This window comes from Eptesicus fuscus, chromosome 9 (assembly GCF_027574615.1).
Source record: "Eptesicus fuscus isolate TK198812 chromosome 9, DD_ASM_mEF_20220401, whole genome shotgun sequence".
Lineage (NCBI taxonomy): Eukaryota > Metazoa > Chordata > Mammalia > Chiroptera > Vespertilionidae > Eptesicus > Eptesicus fuscus.
In genome coordinates, this window is record NC_072481.1 from 16,722,530 (window position 1) to 16,741,113 (window position 18,584).

The window sequence follows — 18,584 nt, forward strand, 5'->3', positions numbered from 1 at the left end:
CTCAGCCTGGGGCTGCTCAAGACCGCATGCCTGTGCGTGTGTGTGTGTGTGTGTGTGTGTGTGTGTGTGTTGTGGGGGGGTGGGGAGCCAAGACTTCCAGCCTCTCTGTCTCTGCCAGTTTTCCAACCCCACCCAGCTACAGAGGTCTGGGAGGGTGAGCTGGGCCCCCTGGACTGAGGGAAGCAAGGGTTGGGGTGGGCCCTCGGCTGGGGGTGGGGCCCATCTTTCCCCTTCCTCCCAGGTCCTGTGTGGGGAAGGGGGGGCCAGCCCGAGTGCTGAGCCCCTGCTGGGGCCATGACCGCTTCTCCCTGCAATAAGTGAGGAGACAGCAGCTATTAATATAAGATGAGTTCACGGGCTCACAGCTTCTGCAGGCAGGAAAACAGGCTCCCGGGGCTGGGGGCTGCGGCAAGTCTGTCTGTCAGATTCTCCTCTGGAGCATGGAGCCCTCCAGCCCCCCCAGCCCAGCTCCCTACGTGCTGGGACCTTTGTGTACACAGGCCCTTGCACACAGGCACGTGCATGCAGGCCCACGTGGTGGTCCAGGCCCCTGGCTGTTCAGAGAACACACACAGGCATACTCACCCAGACATGCATGTATAGCCAGATTATCTGAACACTGGTACACACATTTGTACACAGATATATCATTGCACACATGTATACAGACCATGTCAACTTCATGTGCACATGGTTGCATGCAGGAACGCACACTTGCCTTTGCATACATGTATATACACACAGACAGACTTATCCTTGTTATACATGTGTGCACATGGGTCTGAACATGCAGACCCATACCCATTTGCACACCACTGCACACCCACATATATAGACACAAAACTGTACCTGTAAACAAATAGCATCCATAGTCATGTATACACATTTGCATACAGGACCACATTTAATGGAGGCCAGTACATGCCCTTTTGCACAAGTGTACACAGTTGCACAGGCTCCCCGCTGCTATCAGTGCTCAGCAATCATGACTGCACAGGCAGGCCCTTGGTTTCTAGCACCATGGAGCTGAGCTGGTGCAGCTTCCCCTCCCTGCCGCTCCCCTCCTCCAGCCTCATGTCAGGCAGCGGCAGCTCCTGCCAACCCCAATGTCTGCCTTCTGGCTTCCCACCCCCCGGGGGTCCCCAGATCCCTGATTAACCCCCTCGCTAATTGGCCACCAGCCCCTTGACTTTGCTGCAGGCCTTCTCAGGAGCTGGGAGCAAGAGGCTGCAAATTGGCTAGGCAGGATGGGTCTGGGGAATAGAGTGCAGGAGCAGGCGAGGGTGCTGTAAGCCCAGTGCCTGACTGCAGCCAGGCAGGGCACCCCCATACCAGGGCTAGGGGAGCCCCAACATCCTATTTTCTTGTGAGGGCCCTCCTCCAATTCACATGTATACAGTCCTACGACGCCATCCCCTCCTGCACATGTACACACTCACCAGTTGTGAGCATGGACATGCCTCACCCTCTTCTTCACACAAACAAATGTGAACATTTGCACATACCCAAGTACACTCATGAACAAACCCAGTACGCATGCAAGCAAAATCTGACATGTACGTAAATGCACCTGCCAGATATCCTGAGACCATCTATATGTACATCAAAACACACTTCGAGCCCCGGCCGGGTAGCTCAGTTGGTTAGAGCATCATCCCCCTACACCAAGGTTGCAGGTTCAACCCCTGGTCAGAGCACATACAAGAATCAACCAATGAACGCATAAATAAGTAGAACAATAAATTGATGTTTCTCTTTTTCTCTTCCTCTCTCTCTAAAATCAATAAATAAACTTAAAAACACACACACACTTTACCTAAACACACAAATGCAGTCACATGTACAGGCTTGCAAACACATATACACATGCCTATGAATGTTCTCCTAAGTATATTTGCAGGCATGCATGACCATACACCTACATGCGTGTGAGTGCACACTGTGGAGTCCAGGCACGCATGTGCACCCCACTCACATGCATGTAAATACTTGAACCAGCTACCAGTGACCACAGCCTAGGGAGAAACTCCTATAGCCTGCCTCTGGCTCTGCAGAGGAAAAGGAAGCTGAAGGTTGGTGCAGTCTGTTGGTGGGGGTGGGAGTGGTGGAACCCACCCACGTTCCAAGTTGCCTGGCAGAGCTTCTGGCTTTAGCCTCTGTAGCTCCTGTCTCCTTGGTTCTGAGACAAGCCCACAGCGTATTCTACTCTGTTGTAGGCAACCTGGGGCAGTGGAAAAAGAGTTTCTATTTCCATGCTTGATACCAACTGGCTGTGTGACTTTGGGCAAGTTGCTGTGCCTCTCTGTGCATCATTTTCTCAACTGTAAAATAGGAATAAAAAGCTTTGTGTTGGTAACCCTCCTAGGACTGGTCTGAGGAGTCCAAGGGGTCAGGTTTATGGATGTGCTTCACTCAGGCACACACGTGTGGGGAGGTGTTAGTTCCCAAGATGATGAGATGCCAGAGGGGAAGGGCCTGCCTATGTCATCACGGTCAACTCCTCACTGAATAGGTGAGGCCCACCTGGCTGGTGTGGCTCAGTGGTTGAGTGTCAACATGTCAACCAGGACATCACGGTTTGATTCCTGGTCAAGACGCATACTGATTAATAATGCTCTCTGATTGTTCTTTTTTCTTTTCTTTTATCCTTTCCTTTCCTTTTCTTTTTCCCTTCCCTTCCCCTCCCTCCCTCCCTCCCTTTCTCCCTTCTTTCCTTCCCAGAAAGGAAGAGAGAGAGAGAGACATCAATGACGAGAGAAAGCATCATTGATCGGCTGCCTCCTGCACACCCCACACGAGGGACCAAGCCTGTAACTCAGGCATGTGTCCTGACCAGGAATCTAACCGTGACCTTTTGTTTTGGTTCATAGGTCAATGCTCAACCACTGAGCCACACCAGCTGGGTTCATTGATGTTTCTATCTCTTTGTCCCTCTCCCTTCCTCTATGAAATTACATATATATATATATATATATATATTAAATAGGTGAGGCCCAGAGAGGGAGAGCAAGGTGGGAGCCCACAGATCTGACTTCTGACCTCAGCCAGCACGTCCGCTCCTCTCTGTCTGTATGAGTGTGTGCAGTTGCAGAACTCCTGACACCGCGGTTCTGACAATTCCACCACATGGTTTCTTTGGCTATGAAAGGCTTTTTGTCCTCCAGCTTCAGAACCCCCTCATCTCCTGGGGCTGAGGGGCAGCCCCTGGTGAGCACCTGAAAATGCTCTCTGCCTCGTGATCTAGGGGGGACTAGCTGACAACCACCCCCAGAATTTACAGGAAATAGAGCCAGATTGCCCTGGCCACTGGGTGGCCAGGAGGGGGCAGTGAGGAACTGGCAGTGAGAAGGGAGGGGTGGCTCCCAAGCACTTTGTGTGAGGTTTGCCTGCGATTTTGTGTATTCCTGTAACTGTGTGCGGATGTCTTTGTTTACACAAGAGCAGGCTCTGCGGGTGAGCCAGTGTCCCTGTGCCCACTGACGTACAGGTGTCTATTTGCGTGTATACATCCGAGTGTGCATCTGAACAGGTGTGTGTGCCCGTACCAAGTAGGGTGTCTGTGGGAAGCCCCATCCGAAACGCAGGGAGTTTAGGGGGCAGGTATTTCCAACTCTGAAGGTCTGTAACAGCTGGAACCTCAGTCTAGCTCCCTGGATTTCAAAGCAAAAGCAAAACTAACCATTACCTGTAAAATTGGCACCCGGAAGTGGACAAAAAGGGAAACCCTTTAACTGCCCCTTGTGACACTAACGACCATGCTTCTAGCTGCAACTCTCAACGCTGGTGAGCTGCACGGTGAACAGAGCACCAGCTCGGAACTGTGGCTGTTCCTGGCCAGCTGTGTGATCTTAGCCAACTCGCTTTACCCCTTTGAACCTGTTTTTCTCATGTGCAATTTGGGGGACCCTTGCCTCCTAAGGTTGAAATAAAATGTCTGCAGTTTGGGGCAGGTAGGAGGCACTCAGTAAATGCTCCTTCTCAGGATTAGCCCACGGGGGAGCGACGTGCAGAGGGACAGCTCCAGGGGAGAAGCCGGAATGCAAGCTCGGACCTCTGGCTTCCCAGAACCACATTCCTTCCCTCCGACTCCCCAGCAAGGGCGGCTCCCCACACCATTCTGTCTTCTCCCAGGGCAGGCGCCTGGCTGCCTGTCAGTCACCAGCCTTGGGAAGCCAAGTGCTGACTAAACACAGGCCTGAGCAGGAGGGTGGAGCGAGGGGCTCCACGGGGGCTAGCGGCTCCCGCGCCCCCCCCCCCCGTACCCCCACCTTCAGCGATGAGCCGAGTGGCTGGCGCAGCAGTTGCTGACAATTCAAAACTTCTGCCCCTTCTCCTGGGACGCCAGTGGGTGAGTCTCTGAAGCGCAGGCATGACCAGTCACCAACCCTGCTCCCGCCCCTCTTCTGCTGGGCCCGGAACCGGGTGTCTGTTCCCAAATCACCCCCAGGGACAGTTACCCACAGCAGCTGTGCTCGGAACAACCACAACCGTTGCTTCCTGGGCAGGTCATTTTTTGGGTCAGAATATAAACCCAGCCCCCTCGCCTGGGAGAGGGGCTGCAGCAGCCTAAACCTTTTATCGGATTCCACTGAAAATTGTTCTATTTAAGGTAAGTTGCTTGGGTCTGAGAAACAGACAAGATGCCGGCCAGATGTTGGGAGGCGGCATCAGCATTCAGCCTGTGCTCCTGCTGCAGCGCGGCCTGCCAGCAGCTGTCTCCCCTGGTCCCAGCACACTCCCCGCAGCTCGCTGCGGGGGCCTGGGGAGCTGGGCGTCTAGGGCCCCAGACCTGGGTTTCCTGCCTTCATCCCCACCTCCCTCCAGGGTGCACCATCACATCCTGGGCCTGCTGCCCCCGCCCCCGCCCCCACCCTGGACCTCCCTTGGGAGCTGGCTCCGTGTTGCCCCCTTCTAACCACCTCTCCCATTAAACACACACATACACCAGAGGTGGCCGAGTGGCTACAAAGATTTTATCAAATTATTCAGAACATTGGCATTTACGTATCTGCGTGTATACAGTTACATGGAATCTTCAGGTCGCTGGGGAGCTAACGTACACACGAGCCTGGCAGGGAAGCAAATGAGACCAGACTTGGAGCCACAGGCTTTAAGAAACTGGACATCCTTCTAAGGACCGAGAGCAGTAGGGCAAAGGGAAAGGGTCACTGAGGGGTTTGGCTTAACCCCACAGCTCAGATCTCTAACTGAAGCTCCTTCTCCATCCTCGGCGGGGGGAGAAGGGACCCATTTGCAGACTGTATCCCCACTACATATGTGCTCACTCCCTAAGATCTTGATGTGGAACACACACCCAAGAATCCTTTGGTCCAGGTCCTTCTAAACGTTTCTATCAGAGAAAAGAAGGCACTTTGGGAGCATTATGGTCGCTCTCCTACAGGTCCATCATTCCAGACAGTAAGTAAAAACGGGTTAGTTTCTCGAGTGAGTTAACTGAAGGTCCATACAGTAACATTGTTCCCTAGCACTCCCTGAGGCACAGACGGAGGTGGTCCCCAGGTCAGCTGGAGCCCAGCAGAGCTCAAAGCCTGATACCCCGAGGAAGCCCTGGCCTTGGGAGGGGGCTGCAGCGGGAGGCACAGGGAGAGCGGAGCTGGGACACGGTGGGAATGCTTAAGCAGAGGGTCACCAAAGCCAAGAGACCTCAATCTGTCCAAGCCGGCGCGGTGGAGCCAGAGGATTGGCGCCACGGGAAGAGATTTCACATTAGCCTGACAACACCGGCTCCGCGGTGACATTGGCCAGGTCGTTTCTGAGGGCGCTCGAGCTCCTGGAGGCAAGCTGAGCTTGGGCCCGCGTTCTGAGCTTCCGAGGGACAAGAGCCTGCCCCCTCCCCGAGGCTGCTCCTTTGGAATGTACTCATCTCACCACCTGGGCAAAGCCACCAATCACTTCTGACACTGCCTGACGGTCAGAAGCTGGGCCCCTGGGCCACAGGAATGGGAGCAGGTTCCCTGGGCTGAGCAGACCAGAAAGGGAGGTGGTTTCTTGGCCTCAGCACTTAAGAGTCCTTATGAGCCATTGTTCCATACGCTTACCAGCTTGGGCCCAGTTTAAATAATCACTAAACTTCGCATTCCACAATTACAGGATTCTAAAGACACATGATTACCTGCATAGGGTCCTTTATCATTTTAAAGGGCTCTGGGTTTAAAGCAGCATTTTTGGGGGTGTACCAATGCATAAGTAGAGCCCAGCTGACTGGGTCCCAGCCCACCCCTCCCCCACCCCCCAGCCGAGGAAGCCGGCTGCTACAAAGCGCAGAGCTTGGCTGCATAGATTTTAATGAGAACGTCAGGCAGAGCTATGCTGTTGCTCTCCGGGACTTGCAGATCATTACCAAACCAGCTGTAGGATGAGAACACAGCACATCGAAACCCTAGGAGGTCACTGAGCTAATGATCTAATCCTACCTTCCGCAGGCAGTGCCCCTCCCCACCTCCCCCTGCCCCCAGACCTTTCCACAGCGGACTGTCCATTCCAGAAGCCAGGCCAACACCGCCCCCTTCAAGGTCAGAGCAGAAGGATAGCGAGTGGCACTGACTCCCCTTTTCCGGAAAGGAGGGGGATGGGAGTAATTTAGTCAAAGCCATTAGGCCCAAACCCTGGCCTGGCCAGGCCCCAGGACTCCTATTTGGGAGAACCACTGCCCTCCGCCTGCCTCTCCACCATCCCTGGGCTGCAGCAGGGACACCTTCAACAGCCATTTTAGGGTTCTGAAGAATGTACCTTCAGCTTCCAAGTGCAAGGTGGGAAGCAAGGCAGGGGCACACACACAGCCTGGCATGCTCAGCACTAGAGCCAGGTGCTGGCCCTGTGCCAGAGACACTGACCTGGGGAGGGGGGAGGGGCACTCGGAGGCAGCCCCAGGAGGAGGGCATGCTGGCCCTACAGACCCGAGTTCAAGGAAAAGAGGCAGAGGGGGCGCATTCAGCCGGGCACAGCGGCGGTACCCATGATTACACACGCTCCTCAAGCCGGAGGGTTTATGAGGGCTTTGGTAATTACTACAACCATTTGCTGTGCGGGGTACAGACAGATCCTGTTTCTCTTTGTTTCAGGCTCTGAAAGCAGGAGAAGCCAGGAGCAGCCGGTTTCAGCAGAAGAGGCTACACAATAGTTGGGGCAGAAGAGAAGAAACCTCACTGCTGGCCAAAGCGGACCAGGTTTTTCTGAATAACAGCACCTGTGTATTAGCTCTGGGAAAGGGGGGAAGGGCGGGAACATCACTGGGTACTGAGGAGGGGAGCTGGAAACAAGACCTGCAGTCCCTCTGCTGATTTCAGCCTTCCTCAGGGCTGCAGGCCCCCCAGGCAGCTACCTGCCACGGCTGCCAGCCTGAGGGACTGAAGTTTCGACACTTGGCAGAAATTGGGGAAATAAAAGAGGGAGGAGTTGAAGAGGAATTGAAAACAGCACCTGTCAAAGCTGCCCACCCCCTTCCCTCTCTCACTACCTCTAGTCCCCCAATTGGGCAGTTCCCAAGGCCAGTTGGCTGGTAGACAGCAAAGGGGAAGCAAAGAATTACGAGAGGCCATACGGATCTGAGCAGCACTGAGGGCCTGGCACAGCCCGAGCCCTCCTGCTGGGAGACCGCCCCCCTGGGAGACCACCCCCCCCCCACCACCATGGTGAGGTTGGAAGCAGCAGAGCCGAGAATGCGCAGCCCAGGCCCTAGCAGGTGCCCACTAGCTGGTCCCAGAAAGCACAGGTGACTTGGAATCAGAAACCCTGGGCTCTAGCCCTGTTACGATCCAACTGCATGACCTTGAGCAAGTCACTTCCCATCTGTAGACTTCAGCATCACTAAGAGGGTGGGACCCAAGGCATGCCGTCCCTCCAGGACTGCAGTTCCAGGTCTCTAAGCTTGGCTCCTGACACCCAGCAGAGGCCCAGGTCCCTGTGTGTCAGGGCCAGTTTGGTCATGGGTATTAGAGGTCAGAACTGGGCGATGGTGCCCACAGGCACCTGGTGACGACAGAGGGGTGTGTAAAGAAAACCCAAACACCACACTCAGAGACGGGGCCTGGGAGGGAGGCAAACACCTCATTCTTCATAAAAGCATCATTTCTGGGCAGAGGGGTTGAGACCTTCTTTAGGGGCTTGATGGCTCCTGAAATAAAGGGGATCCAGATACAGAAAGAGCTTAGCAAAAGGCAGCCTCACCCTGCTGATCGGGGCAGAAGGGTGCAGCCGTCTGGCTGCTGGGGCACGCGGCCTGCTGACCTCCCAGGGCATGGGACAGGGGCCAGCTGTGTCCATGCAGACTTTAGGACCACAAAGTGGCTGGCATTATTTGAAGTAGCTGAGGGCAAGGATTTAGAGACCACAATGGAAAATGGCTCCTAGGGAAAGGCACCAACTCCAATTTACACCCACTTAAAGGGATCAGCTTTGGGGTTTTCCCTTCTCTTCAATATGAAGAGAAGAGGGAACATCTCAGCTACTGACCCTCAGGGGCCCCGTGGGGCCTGACTGTGGGAGGTGGGAAATACACGTTGATTTGGAGGAAGCACATGGATATATCTTTGGTAGCTTCAGGGAAGGCTTTGGCCCCTTGAAATTTTTCCCCCTCCCTCTTTTCCCCCTGGGACTGTGGGGGCAGGCATTAAAAAAGGCAGGTAAGAAGAAAAGAGAAGAGGTGGGCAGCAGGCAGAAAGAGCTAATCCGACCAGTCGTCCTCATCAAACTCAGAGGAGTCGTCTTCTGAGTCACTGTACTCAACAGCAATGCGACGCGACAGGATGGTGGCCACGTCGTTGCCCACCACGTCCCGCTTCTCTTGTTCCTGCTGCTCCTCAACCCTGCGCAGCTGGAAGCCTGGTGGGAGAGAGAGGCAGAAGGGTCAAGAAGGTGAGTCGCTCTCAGAATCCATCCAGGAATGAGGAAGGGGGAATGGCCATTGGCTGGTGGAATATGGGAAAGGACAGTGAAAAAGAAGCATCCTCTTGGAAAGGAGGAAGCAGGAAAAAATAAAGATGGAGGTTGATGAAATGGTGGCCCTGGTGCTAGAGGTGTCTCTGAAAGGAAGCCTGCCATCTTCCCCACTGTCAGCTCTCAGGCTAGTGAGGATCCTACTCCGCATGAGTGGGGACTGGCCACCACACCCCACCTAGTAGCACACAGTCTGCCCGATTCATCAATTACCACAGAGCTCAGCTGCCCTAGGTTGTCTCCTCTAGACAATCCTTCAGTTCCTTGGGGATCTCAAGCAGAAGAAACCACTCTAGCCCCGTGGTATCAAACCTGGCTTCTGACAAAGAGAATAAATGCTCCATGAGGGAGGGGAAGAAGGAGGGGAGAGGTGACAAAAGAGGGAGGAGGCAATGGGTGAGAAAGAGGGAAAGAGAGTGGGCAGGAAGGGTATGGAAGACAAAAAGGTGACGGACAGGAATGACTGAGTTCAGCTGAACAAGTACCCTCTAGGATGATTCTTGTTCTCTGGGGTACAAAACGGATGCAAACACACACAAAGCACACATTTTCAAGAAGTTCAAAGATCCCAGGTTAAGAATTCTTTACTTTAAACCAGGGTGGAAAGAAATCCATATCCCCCTATTTTTAGGGTGAAGACCTTCTTTAGGCTGATCCTAGGCCTGAGGTCCCAATCTCTCCCCATCCAATGAAAGCTACTCCCTGGGAAGGGCACAAAACCCCTCACCCACCCTCAACCAGTCATCCCAGCTGCAGAAAGACAACGCTTCCTGGTCCTGGACCCACTACGGGATTTACCTTGGCGGATGGCTGAAAGCAAGTCGCTGCGGGCGTCGCTCACAGGAGGCAAGGAGGACTTGGACTTGGGTGCATCAGAAGGTGGTGGTGGTGGGGCAGGCTGGCCATCTGCGCCACCATAAAAGAGAGGAGGTGGCCCAGGAGGAGGAGGAGGAGGGGGAGGAGGAGGTGCTCCTCCTGTAGATTGGGATAAGGGAAGCGGTGGCAGGGTCGGGTAGTCAGCTGCCGGCGGTGGGGGAGGAGGGGGAGGGGCAGCAAAATCGGGGTGAGGTGGGAAAGAGGGTGGTGAAGGTGGCGGTGGGGTCACTGGGGACCCAAGTCCTCCAGGTGGAGGTGGAGGAGGGACGTTTATCATTGGAGGCGGAGGTGGAGGGGCCGAGGGTGGAGCGTAGCCGGGTTTGAGGCCCAGCGGAGAGCCCAGAGGAGGAGCTGGAGGTGGATGGCTTGGGCTGACCACACTGGATCTTTTGGGTCCAGCTAAGCCAGACGCCCTTTGGTTGTTGTCTGCTGGGTAGCTAAAAGGACAAATAAAAAGACCCACCATCACTTTCAGGATGCAAATACTACCTATGGTTAAGCTACTCTATAAGCCTAGGTTTATTTTAGTTGATTATATCATTACAACATTTTGGTTCAAATAGAAAAAAAAAAAAAGGAAATAGTCAGAACAGACCAATATCAAATGGGCGGTCTTGTAAAGTAATGAGCTTCCTTCCCATTAGCAGAGGAGTCTTCAGCAGAGATTGAGAAAAACTCCCTGAAAGAAGTAAACTTGGGATTCCTATATCAGGTAAGGGCGAGCCAAGATCACCTCCTAGTTCCCCTCAAACTTTTAGCTCTGCAACAAAAGGCACTCTCCTGACCGCCCCGGAAAGGAACAGCCAGTTTAATCCTGGAGCCAGGATTCACTAGATCTTGTGAGGGCAGGAAACTCAAGCCAAGCTGACCAAACCTGAGGGGGTACAGATTTAGGCAATGGCACTTTCAGTGTTCATGTGCAAAAACCTGAGAAAGAAGGGAGGGTCTGAGGGTCAGCAGAGACAGGAAATGGATGTGTCACCAAACTTAACCCAGGTTGAGAGAGGGTTAAGTTGCACCTCTCCTGGGTCTGGTATGCTCGGCTGCAGGCTCTCAGGCCATGTGTGAGGCTGAGGGCTTCTTTGCCACCTTTGTATTTGTCCTGTACTGACAGCTACTCCTTAGAAAAGCTACCATCTTGCAATTTACCCCAGACCTTCAAGCCTCAGCTGCATCTGACAGGACAGCCGGCAGGAAGTGATTTGGGAGGCAGAGATTTGGGATTAGTGGTTTCAAGAGCCAAGAAGAATGGGGCGGGGTGGGATGCTTAGAGCATTTGCTTTAGGTTTCCATGAGGGGTCCTCAACATATCCAATCTCTGATTGAACAGTGTCCGAGGAGAAAAGTGTGCCAGGCACCAGAAAGGGAAAAGTAATTAACTGTGAGGAAACAAACCCGAACACTCCTCAGAGCCCTTGGCAGCCAGGACTTGCTAACTCTTCCCCTGTACATCTCTGCCAGGGACACGCACAAATATAAAAATGAACAGATTTTAACTTTCATCTCTCCTTCCCTTTGTTTCATTCTTTCTGGAGAGTCTATCCAACAGTGAAATTAACCAGAAGCAACAGAAGAAAAAGGTGACTGTCTGCTAAGTTCCTAGATAACTGGACAAGGTGTCATAAACAAATATTTTATGGGCAGTAAGTATACCACTTCAATTCATGCGGAGTTAAAGCTAAGTAACATGCAAGAGATAAGTTTGGTGACTTCTATCTTTCCAGGTATAGGTAGTAGTAAAGAACACAGGCTCTGGAGTCAGACTGACCTGTTTTCCAATCAGGTTGGACTCTGCCTCTTACTGGCTCAGTGATCTTAGGTAAGTTCATTGACCTCTGTGTGCCTTCTCATTTATTCATCTGTAAAATGGGTACCTATCTCAAGAGGATTCTTGTGGGAATTTACTAACATATATACTGTTTGGTATAATGCCTGGCACCTTACAAACACTTAATACATGTTAATTATTTCTATTATCTAGACAGATTTGCCTGAACTTATTTTAGTGGTCCTGGCCTGGATTTGGAACTCTTATTTTGTTCTTGAGTTTTTAACCATCCAGAGTAGATGAAAAAGGTACTACCATTTACCTGAATTCTGCTGGTGGCGGAGGTAAGCTCTCCTCAGAGAAGGAAGAAGGGAGAGAAGTGGAGTCTGACTGTGGTGGTGGTGGGTAGTTGCTTGCATCCATATTTTCAACAGAGCCGATGCTACCATTCTGGTACACCAAGGTGGGTGGATACCTGACAATGAACCCAACACAAAAGCTCATTTTAAAAATCTGGCCGGTGTGGCTCACTTGGTTGCTCCTCAATCCACATCAATGTTTCTCTCTTCCGCTTCTTCCTTCTTCTCTCTCTAAAACTCAATTTTAAAACTTTTCTAAAAAGTCTGAGTGATACTCCCATTTTTTAAAAAGACCCCACAAAAATGCACTTGACACAAAAGCTATTAAGAAAAATAAAATAAGTATACTCCCCATATAGTTTCTGTTATACTGAAATTTTATTTTAGGACTAAATATCCCATCGTTACCATCTCCCAGGTATTTCTGCTGAATTGTTTGTAGGAATGGGATTCAACCCAGATTATTAAAACCATTCTGTTCCTTTCTCAGTGTTGGACTTGTCAAACCCAGAAGTTCTTTTAAATTCTCTCCCAAATGTTAGGAGCAGCCTATACCCAAATCCTCAAGTATGTCTGTGGCAAAGGGCAAAGCCAAGCCCCAAGGCTAATGAGCTAGTTATAAACACGTGACTGGCACACAGCCTGGTTTTGAGGTCGGCAAGCCTCTGCAGTGCTCTAAGGCCAAGGAGGCATCTGACTGCAAAAGCAAGCTGAGGACAAATCCAAGGTGTTGGTGTTGTTAGATGTGGTCTCTCAGCCAGCACTCTCTTAGCAATAACAAAATGAGCTGCCAATTAAAGTAGGATGCTAGGGCTTGCCTTATGAAAATCTGCCCCTCAGAGCACTGGGCTTTGGGTGAACAACAACAAACCTACAAACAAGCATAAAAATACCAAGCAGCAGCAGCAAAATATGGCCTGTTGTGCTCCCCCTCCCCCACTTCCACAAAGAACACTTCTAAACTAGACCTCAGAGAACCAGGAGGTCACCGTTTTGATTCCTGGTCAGGGAACATGCCTGGTTGCAGGCTCCCAGTAGGGGGCGTGCAGGAGGCAACCGATCAATGATTCTCTCTCATCATTGATGTTTCTCTCTCTCTCTCTCCCCCCCCACCTTTCTTCCTCTCTCTCTAAAATAAAAAAATTATATATTTATTTAAACAACAGAAATTTATTTCTAAAAAAATAAAATAAAATAGACCCCACGGAGAACAGAGTTGAAGGGAACTCAATCAAATGATGCTCTGATATGAAAAATCCCCAAGGCTTGGAGCCCTATAGTCTTGACACATCTCTTTATAGGTTCGCCAACAAGCATGTCCAGGTAAACCAGCCATGCAACCCAATTCCAAATCTCTTGGAGAACAGGGAAATGGGAGGCAAAGTCCTTGTTTTCACCAACCCCATTACACACACACACACACACACACACACACACACACACACACACACAACAACAACAACAACAAACCCCAACCCCACAAAACAGTAGGCATACTGCCCGGCTGGCATAGCTCAGTGGTTGAGCGTTGACCTATGAACCAGGAGGTCACAGTTCAATTCCTTAATATATATATATATATTTTTATTGATTTTTCACAGAGAGGAAGGGAGAGGGATAGAGAGCTAGAAACATCGATGAGAGAGAAACATCGACCAGCTGCCTCCTGCACAACCCCTACCAGGGATGTGCCCGCAACCAATGTACATGCCCTTGACCGGAATCGAACCTGGGACCTTTCAGTCCGCAGACCGACGCTCTATCCACTGAGCCAAACCGGTTTCGGCAATTCCTGGTCAGGGCACATGCCTGGGTTGTGGGCTCGATATCCAGTGTGGGGTGTGCAGGAGGCAGCTGATCTATGATTCTCTCTTATCACTGATGTTTCTATCTCTCCCTCTCGCTCTGAAATCAATAAAAAAATATTTTTTTAAAAGAACAGTAGGCATATTCTGAACATGCAAGCTTCTGGCCTTAAGAGTCACTGAACCTGTGACAAGGGCCTCTCTGAACAGGATGGGACACTACAGAATAAAATGGCCCTTTTACTGGGAGGTGAAGGTAATGGAGGACCCTCAGGGCTGATTTCCCTGTAGAGAAAAAGGTTCGTTTTTCCTCTCACCATCTTTATCACTCATTAAAACAAATCTCTTAATCCAGAAAGAACAAGTGTCAGAAGTGTCAAGATTTTTAAAAGTCAAAATTTTCATGGTAGAGTTATTTCTAAAAGCAAGAACAACTCAACTCTTTCCTTTTATCATTCTTAGACACCTGGCATGGGCTGGTATGGTTCTCTGACAGTCAGGATACAATGTATTTAGGGAAAAACCAGGGTGGCATTCACACCAAGCAGTTGTGGTGACTTGACTTGGAATGTCACACAGGTTGGGCACTAGGATAAGCATCAAACCAAGCTTTAAGACCATTCTCTTTTTCTTTTAGACCTCAGTGTGATTGGGTATTGGGAAACGGGGTCAGACTGACATCTACTATTTCTCCATGGAGATATATAGCCTCAATCTGGCTGAGCGACCTTTCCCACACTGTCTCTGAGACCTGCTTTCAGGCCCTTGGCCAACTTCTCTCCTGAGACTGACAAAGGCTGGCTGGAAAGTTGCTTTGGTGATGTGCACAAATTCTCTGCTGGGCCTTCCCCATTCTTGGGAAAGGCCCAGCGCTTAGGCACTTCCTTCAGATCAATGCTCTGGAGGCAAAGGGCTCCCAAGACCACTTTGCTTCCCCTTCCAGTCTTTCCTTTGAGGCCCTTAGTTGCGCCAGTGCCTGGCAGAGTGAGGGCACTAAAAGCCATGGTTTTTTCCCCCACACCACTTCAGTCACCTCATTTAAACTGCTGAGTCTTGATTAACTTAGCAAATTTTAATCACCAGATGGATGCACTTTAAAGTAGTTAACAGTGATATCAATCTAAGCCATACAGCCAGACTTCAGGGGGTGTGCAAGGTGTCACATAAAGCTGTCAGACTGAGGTCCCCAGCCCCTTCAAAGAATGCTACCAATGGTACAAAAAAGTATCACCTACCCAGAAGGCCCCAGCTTTTCTTTGGATTCCACAAATTCTTGTCCCATCTTCATTTTCTCCCACTCTTCCTTTCGTGTTTTGATTTTACGTGGGTTTATGTTACCTCGATTTGGATTATCTTTCTTTTCTTTCTATAATAAAAAGAAACAGAAAATCCTATGTAAAACATTTTCCAATGTTCTTCTCTAAAATTCCATCCACCTCCATGGATGCACACTCAAGAGACGCTTTACCTAGACAACATATAGTAACTACAGAATTTATAATAGAATTACTCTGCCACAAAGGCCAGTTAAGAGAGATGAGAAGTAATGACAGCTATAGATATCTGGGGTAGAGAAAGGAAATAGTTAAAACAAAACAACCAATGAGGGTTTCTTCAGCCTGTGCAGCTGGACTAGCCCCTGGCACTCTCCTGGGCCTCCTGGCAGCCACGCTAATGGGAGTGTGAGGTTGCAACTGGTAGGTAATATATGCTTACACACATCACTGGGAGCCTAAGGGGAGCATAGACCTACCCCCCACCTCTACTACCCACCGGTAGTGAAGGTGTTAAACTGCTCCTGTTGCAAATCAAACACTGTAGAGCCTTGTGCTGATCTCTCAGAAATGAGCTGCAAAACTGGCAGGGAAGGGACTAGCCTAGCTTGAGTGTCCAGCAGAGTCAGGTGCAAATTGCAAGAGAAATAAATGGTGAATAGAAAAGTCAATTTCTAAAACTCAGCCTGAATATACTATTGTTAATAGTGCTGGGGGGAACAAACACAATTCTGGTGTGATTTATACTTTCATCTTGGTTGTGCTCGGAGTGGACACATTTTTTTAAGTGTTTCACCTGGCATCCAAGCAAGCAGCCACTCAGAATGATTACTTCACATAAGACTGGCTTCCTTTTTATCCCCCTCCACAACCGTGCCTACTGATGTGCAGAACAGAGGCCCCTTCCCCCTCACCCTATGCTTTCTCTTCTCTTTCATGATATCCTTGGTGTCCTGCAGCATCTTCTCCTTCCAAAGATCAAAGAAGTACGAAGGGTCTGTGTAGAATTTGAGTGCCTCTTTCCCATCGTCCCTGGGATAGAAATGAAGACAAGTAGCTGTCAGTAGACAGATGAGCTCCTAACCAAATCCAATATTCCAAATACTTACCAGTTAGCAGTTTTCACACTCAGGAATCAAGTCATTCAAATCGATTGCCTACTTCCTCTCCCATACCAGCGTTCCAATGCCCCTTCAATGCCACCTCTTCATTTACCTGGCTTTTAAAGAACCTTAGCCTTACTTTCAATTCCTGGTAGAGGAATTTGCATGGTCAGGGAAAAGAATGGGCTATAGCAGCAGGGATCCCGATTATTTCTAATGATCTGCAGGGCCTCTGACATCTCCCTGAAGATATCCTAGCATATCAGAGGGGATTTCTGCCACTGGCTCTCTAGGAAGCATTAGTGGCCTCCCACTCACCTGAAACCTGTGCACACATGTGTAGGCTCACATGTGTACATATGTATGCATATACACACATCAATGTATATATGTGTGCAGCTGGTATTCCTCTGTGAAAACACATAACCACAGTACTCCACCTTCTTGCTTCCTTCTAGAATAGCTCAGCATCCACCCAGCACCCCCCCCCCCAGCTCCCCAACCACAAGGGGGCCCTATTGAGAACAGGTGGCCAGATGTTTTATGGCCACAAGATTTAATTACCATCTCTTAGTGGCTGTGACGGAACAGACTGAGTGACTGAGTGTTAAGGTAAGAGTTATCTGCCAGATTCGATGACCCTAGTGGAATCCTACACTTTGAAAGTCTCTCTCACTTTCTAGAAAGCATGTACTTAGGACATTTATTTTAACACTATTCTGAACTAAAAAGAATTGGAATGGCAATTCTATATCCTGACTTCCAATTCTATTACAACACACAAAAAGCATTTCCAAATCAAACGCTACTGATTTTTATATTAAATCTTGTTGTGTTAGCTACACCTCCACTCATTTATGTTCAGATAACTGAAAGAATGTTAAAGAGGAAAATACTTTTATCTAAAATATAAACGTGTTTTATATTGTTTGTTTATCCTATCCTACCACACCCTATATCATACTCACTTTGATATTATCAGGTGTGTACTCCCACTGCCCAAATCCAACTAAATAATAGAGCCTGCAGAGTCAAATCTCTGCCCAACTATGATAGTTAGTCCCTTTGAAAGTCAAGGGACACATATAATTTCACACAATAATAATATACGATAGATGCCAGGTACTTTCTCAATATCTGTGTCAGAAGCTACCATGCTCCTATTCCAGGCTCCCTGGACCAGCAGGTGTCCTTGAAATCCTGCGCACTGGTCCCATGCCCCCTCTGTCGCATTCTACTTTGTAGTATACCCATGTCTCACAGAAGATATCTGCCTCCAGCTAGCTGTAATTACTTTTTACCTGTTCCAAAGATATTTATGGATGCAAGCAAGATAAATATTTGCTTTCTGTCTTGCTCAGTGGTTCTTTGCAGGATAACATTACCAGACCATTAGAGGGGAAGGGCTACCTTCTTCTTTAAGTCCAGCCACAGCAGCGTAGTTCCTTTCCAAGGGGACTGCTCAAAAAGTGGACAGTACTCACTTGGAACAATGCCAGTCACTCCTTAAGCTTTGGAAGGACCCCCAGGGCCCAGAGCAGCCAGTCCACGAGGCTGGCCCCACTAAAACGCCCAACATCTGGTAATCTAGTGGTTTCTGAGGAACTGGGAGCCTTGCTAGAACGTTGCCCCTGGGATGTACTATAGGACTGCCTTGTAACAAAGTCCTTTTGGTTCTATAATAACTAAATTCCTTGGATGGAATCCAAGATGGATCTGCCTATATCAAACTAAACTTGTGGCAGACAATAATATAGCCAACTTTCAATATGTGAATTTCAGAAACCGAACAATAATAAGTGACAACTGTTTATGTGGTAAATGTTAGTTTCTGCTGCCACAAGTAACTCTGGGGTAGGTAGTAAGCTTTCTGATACAATTCTCTGACGTACACAATATCTTTAAATAAACAGACAACCTAATATTGTTAACCACAGGTCAGAAAAAGGAGGAGCTAGCCAGGTTACCTGTAAGGGGTAAGATTGTTGAGCGGTGGAGGAGTATCACACGTGTTGTATGTTTCCAAGACAGGTACGGGCAGCGAGTTTCTGTCAAAAAGCTTCTGGTCTTGAATGGTAGAGCTTCTGAAGGCCTTTCGGGTGTTGATTCCTTGTAGTGACACTGAGAGAAGATGGAGGCATTAGAAAATGGACGACAGGCTATTTGAGCAAACACTGAGTCACACCAGTCGGAGGCCTCAGCTGCTACATTTCTTGGCTGCGGCTGTCTGCAGCCAGGCTTTTTTCCTCCCCCTCTGGGGAAGCCCCACAAGGCTGTCAGCAGCCCAGCCATTTCAGACGGAACAAAATGAGGCAACACAAAGGTTTACTATGTGGCCAGATCTAGCAGGCCTCTCCTGAGGAGGAATGAATCTTCCAAGTACTTTTATGGTAGCAAAGTAAGATTGGGGGAGGGGGAATCTGAGAAAGAGGGAATTGGGGGAA

General features: G+C 49.8%; 1 protein-coding gene across 3 annotated transcripts in view; it reads right to left on the minus strand.

Moving 5' to 3' along the window:
• Positions 1-4,951: 4,951 nt before the first annotated feature.
• WASF2 (WASP family member 2) overlaps positions 4,952-18,584 on the minus strand; it is a 71,686-nt gene continuing 58,053 nt past the window's right edge. For all 3 annotated transcript variants that reach the window (XM_008148012.3, XM_054721468.1, XM_028155228.2), the window contains 6 exons: positions 18,108-18,261; positions 15,952-16,069; positions 14,999-15,129; positions 11,922-12,074; positions 9,754-10,268; positions 4,952-8,841 (listed from right to left, as the gene is read on the minus strand). In XM_008148012.3, coding sequence (XP_008146234.1) covers positions 8,684-8,841; positions 9,754-10,268; positions 11,922-12,074; positions 14,999-15,129; positions 15,952-16,069; positions 18,108-18,261 — 1,229 coding nt within the window. In that variant the 3' untranslated portion in view covers positions 4,952-8,683. The remainder of the gene's footprint in view (positions 8,842-9,753; positions 10,269-11,921; positions 12,075-14,998; positions 15,130-15,951; positions 16,070-18,107; positions 18,262-18,584) is intronic.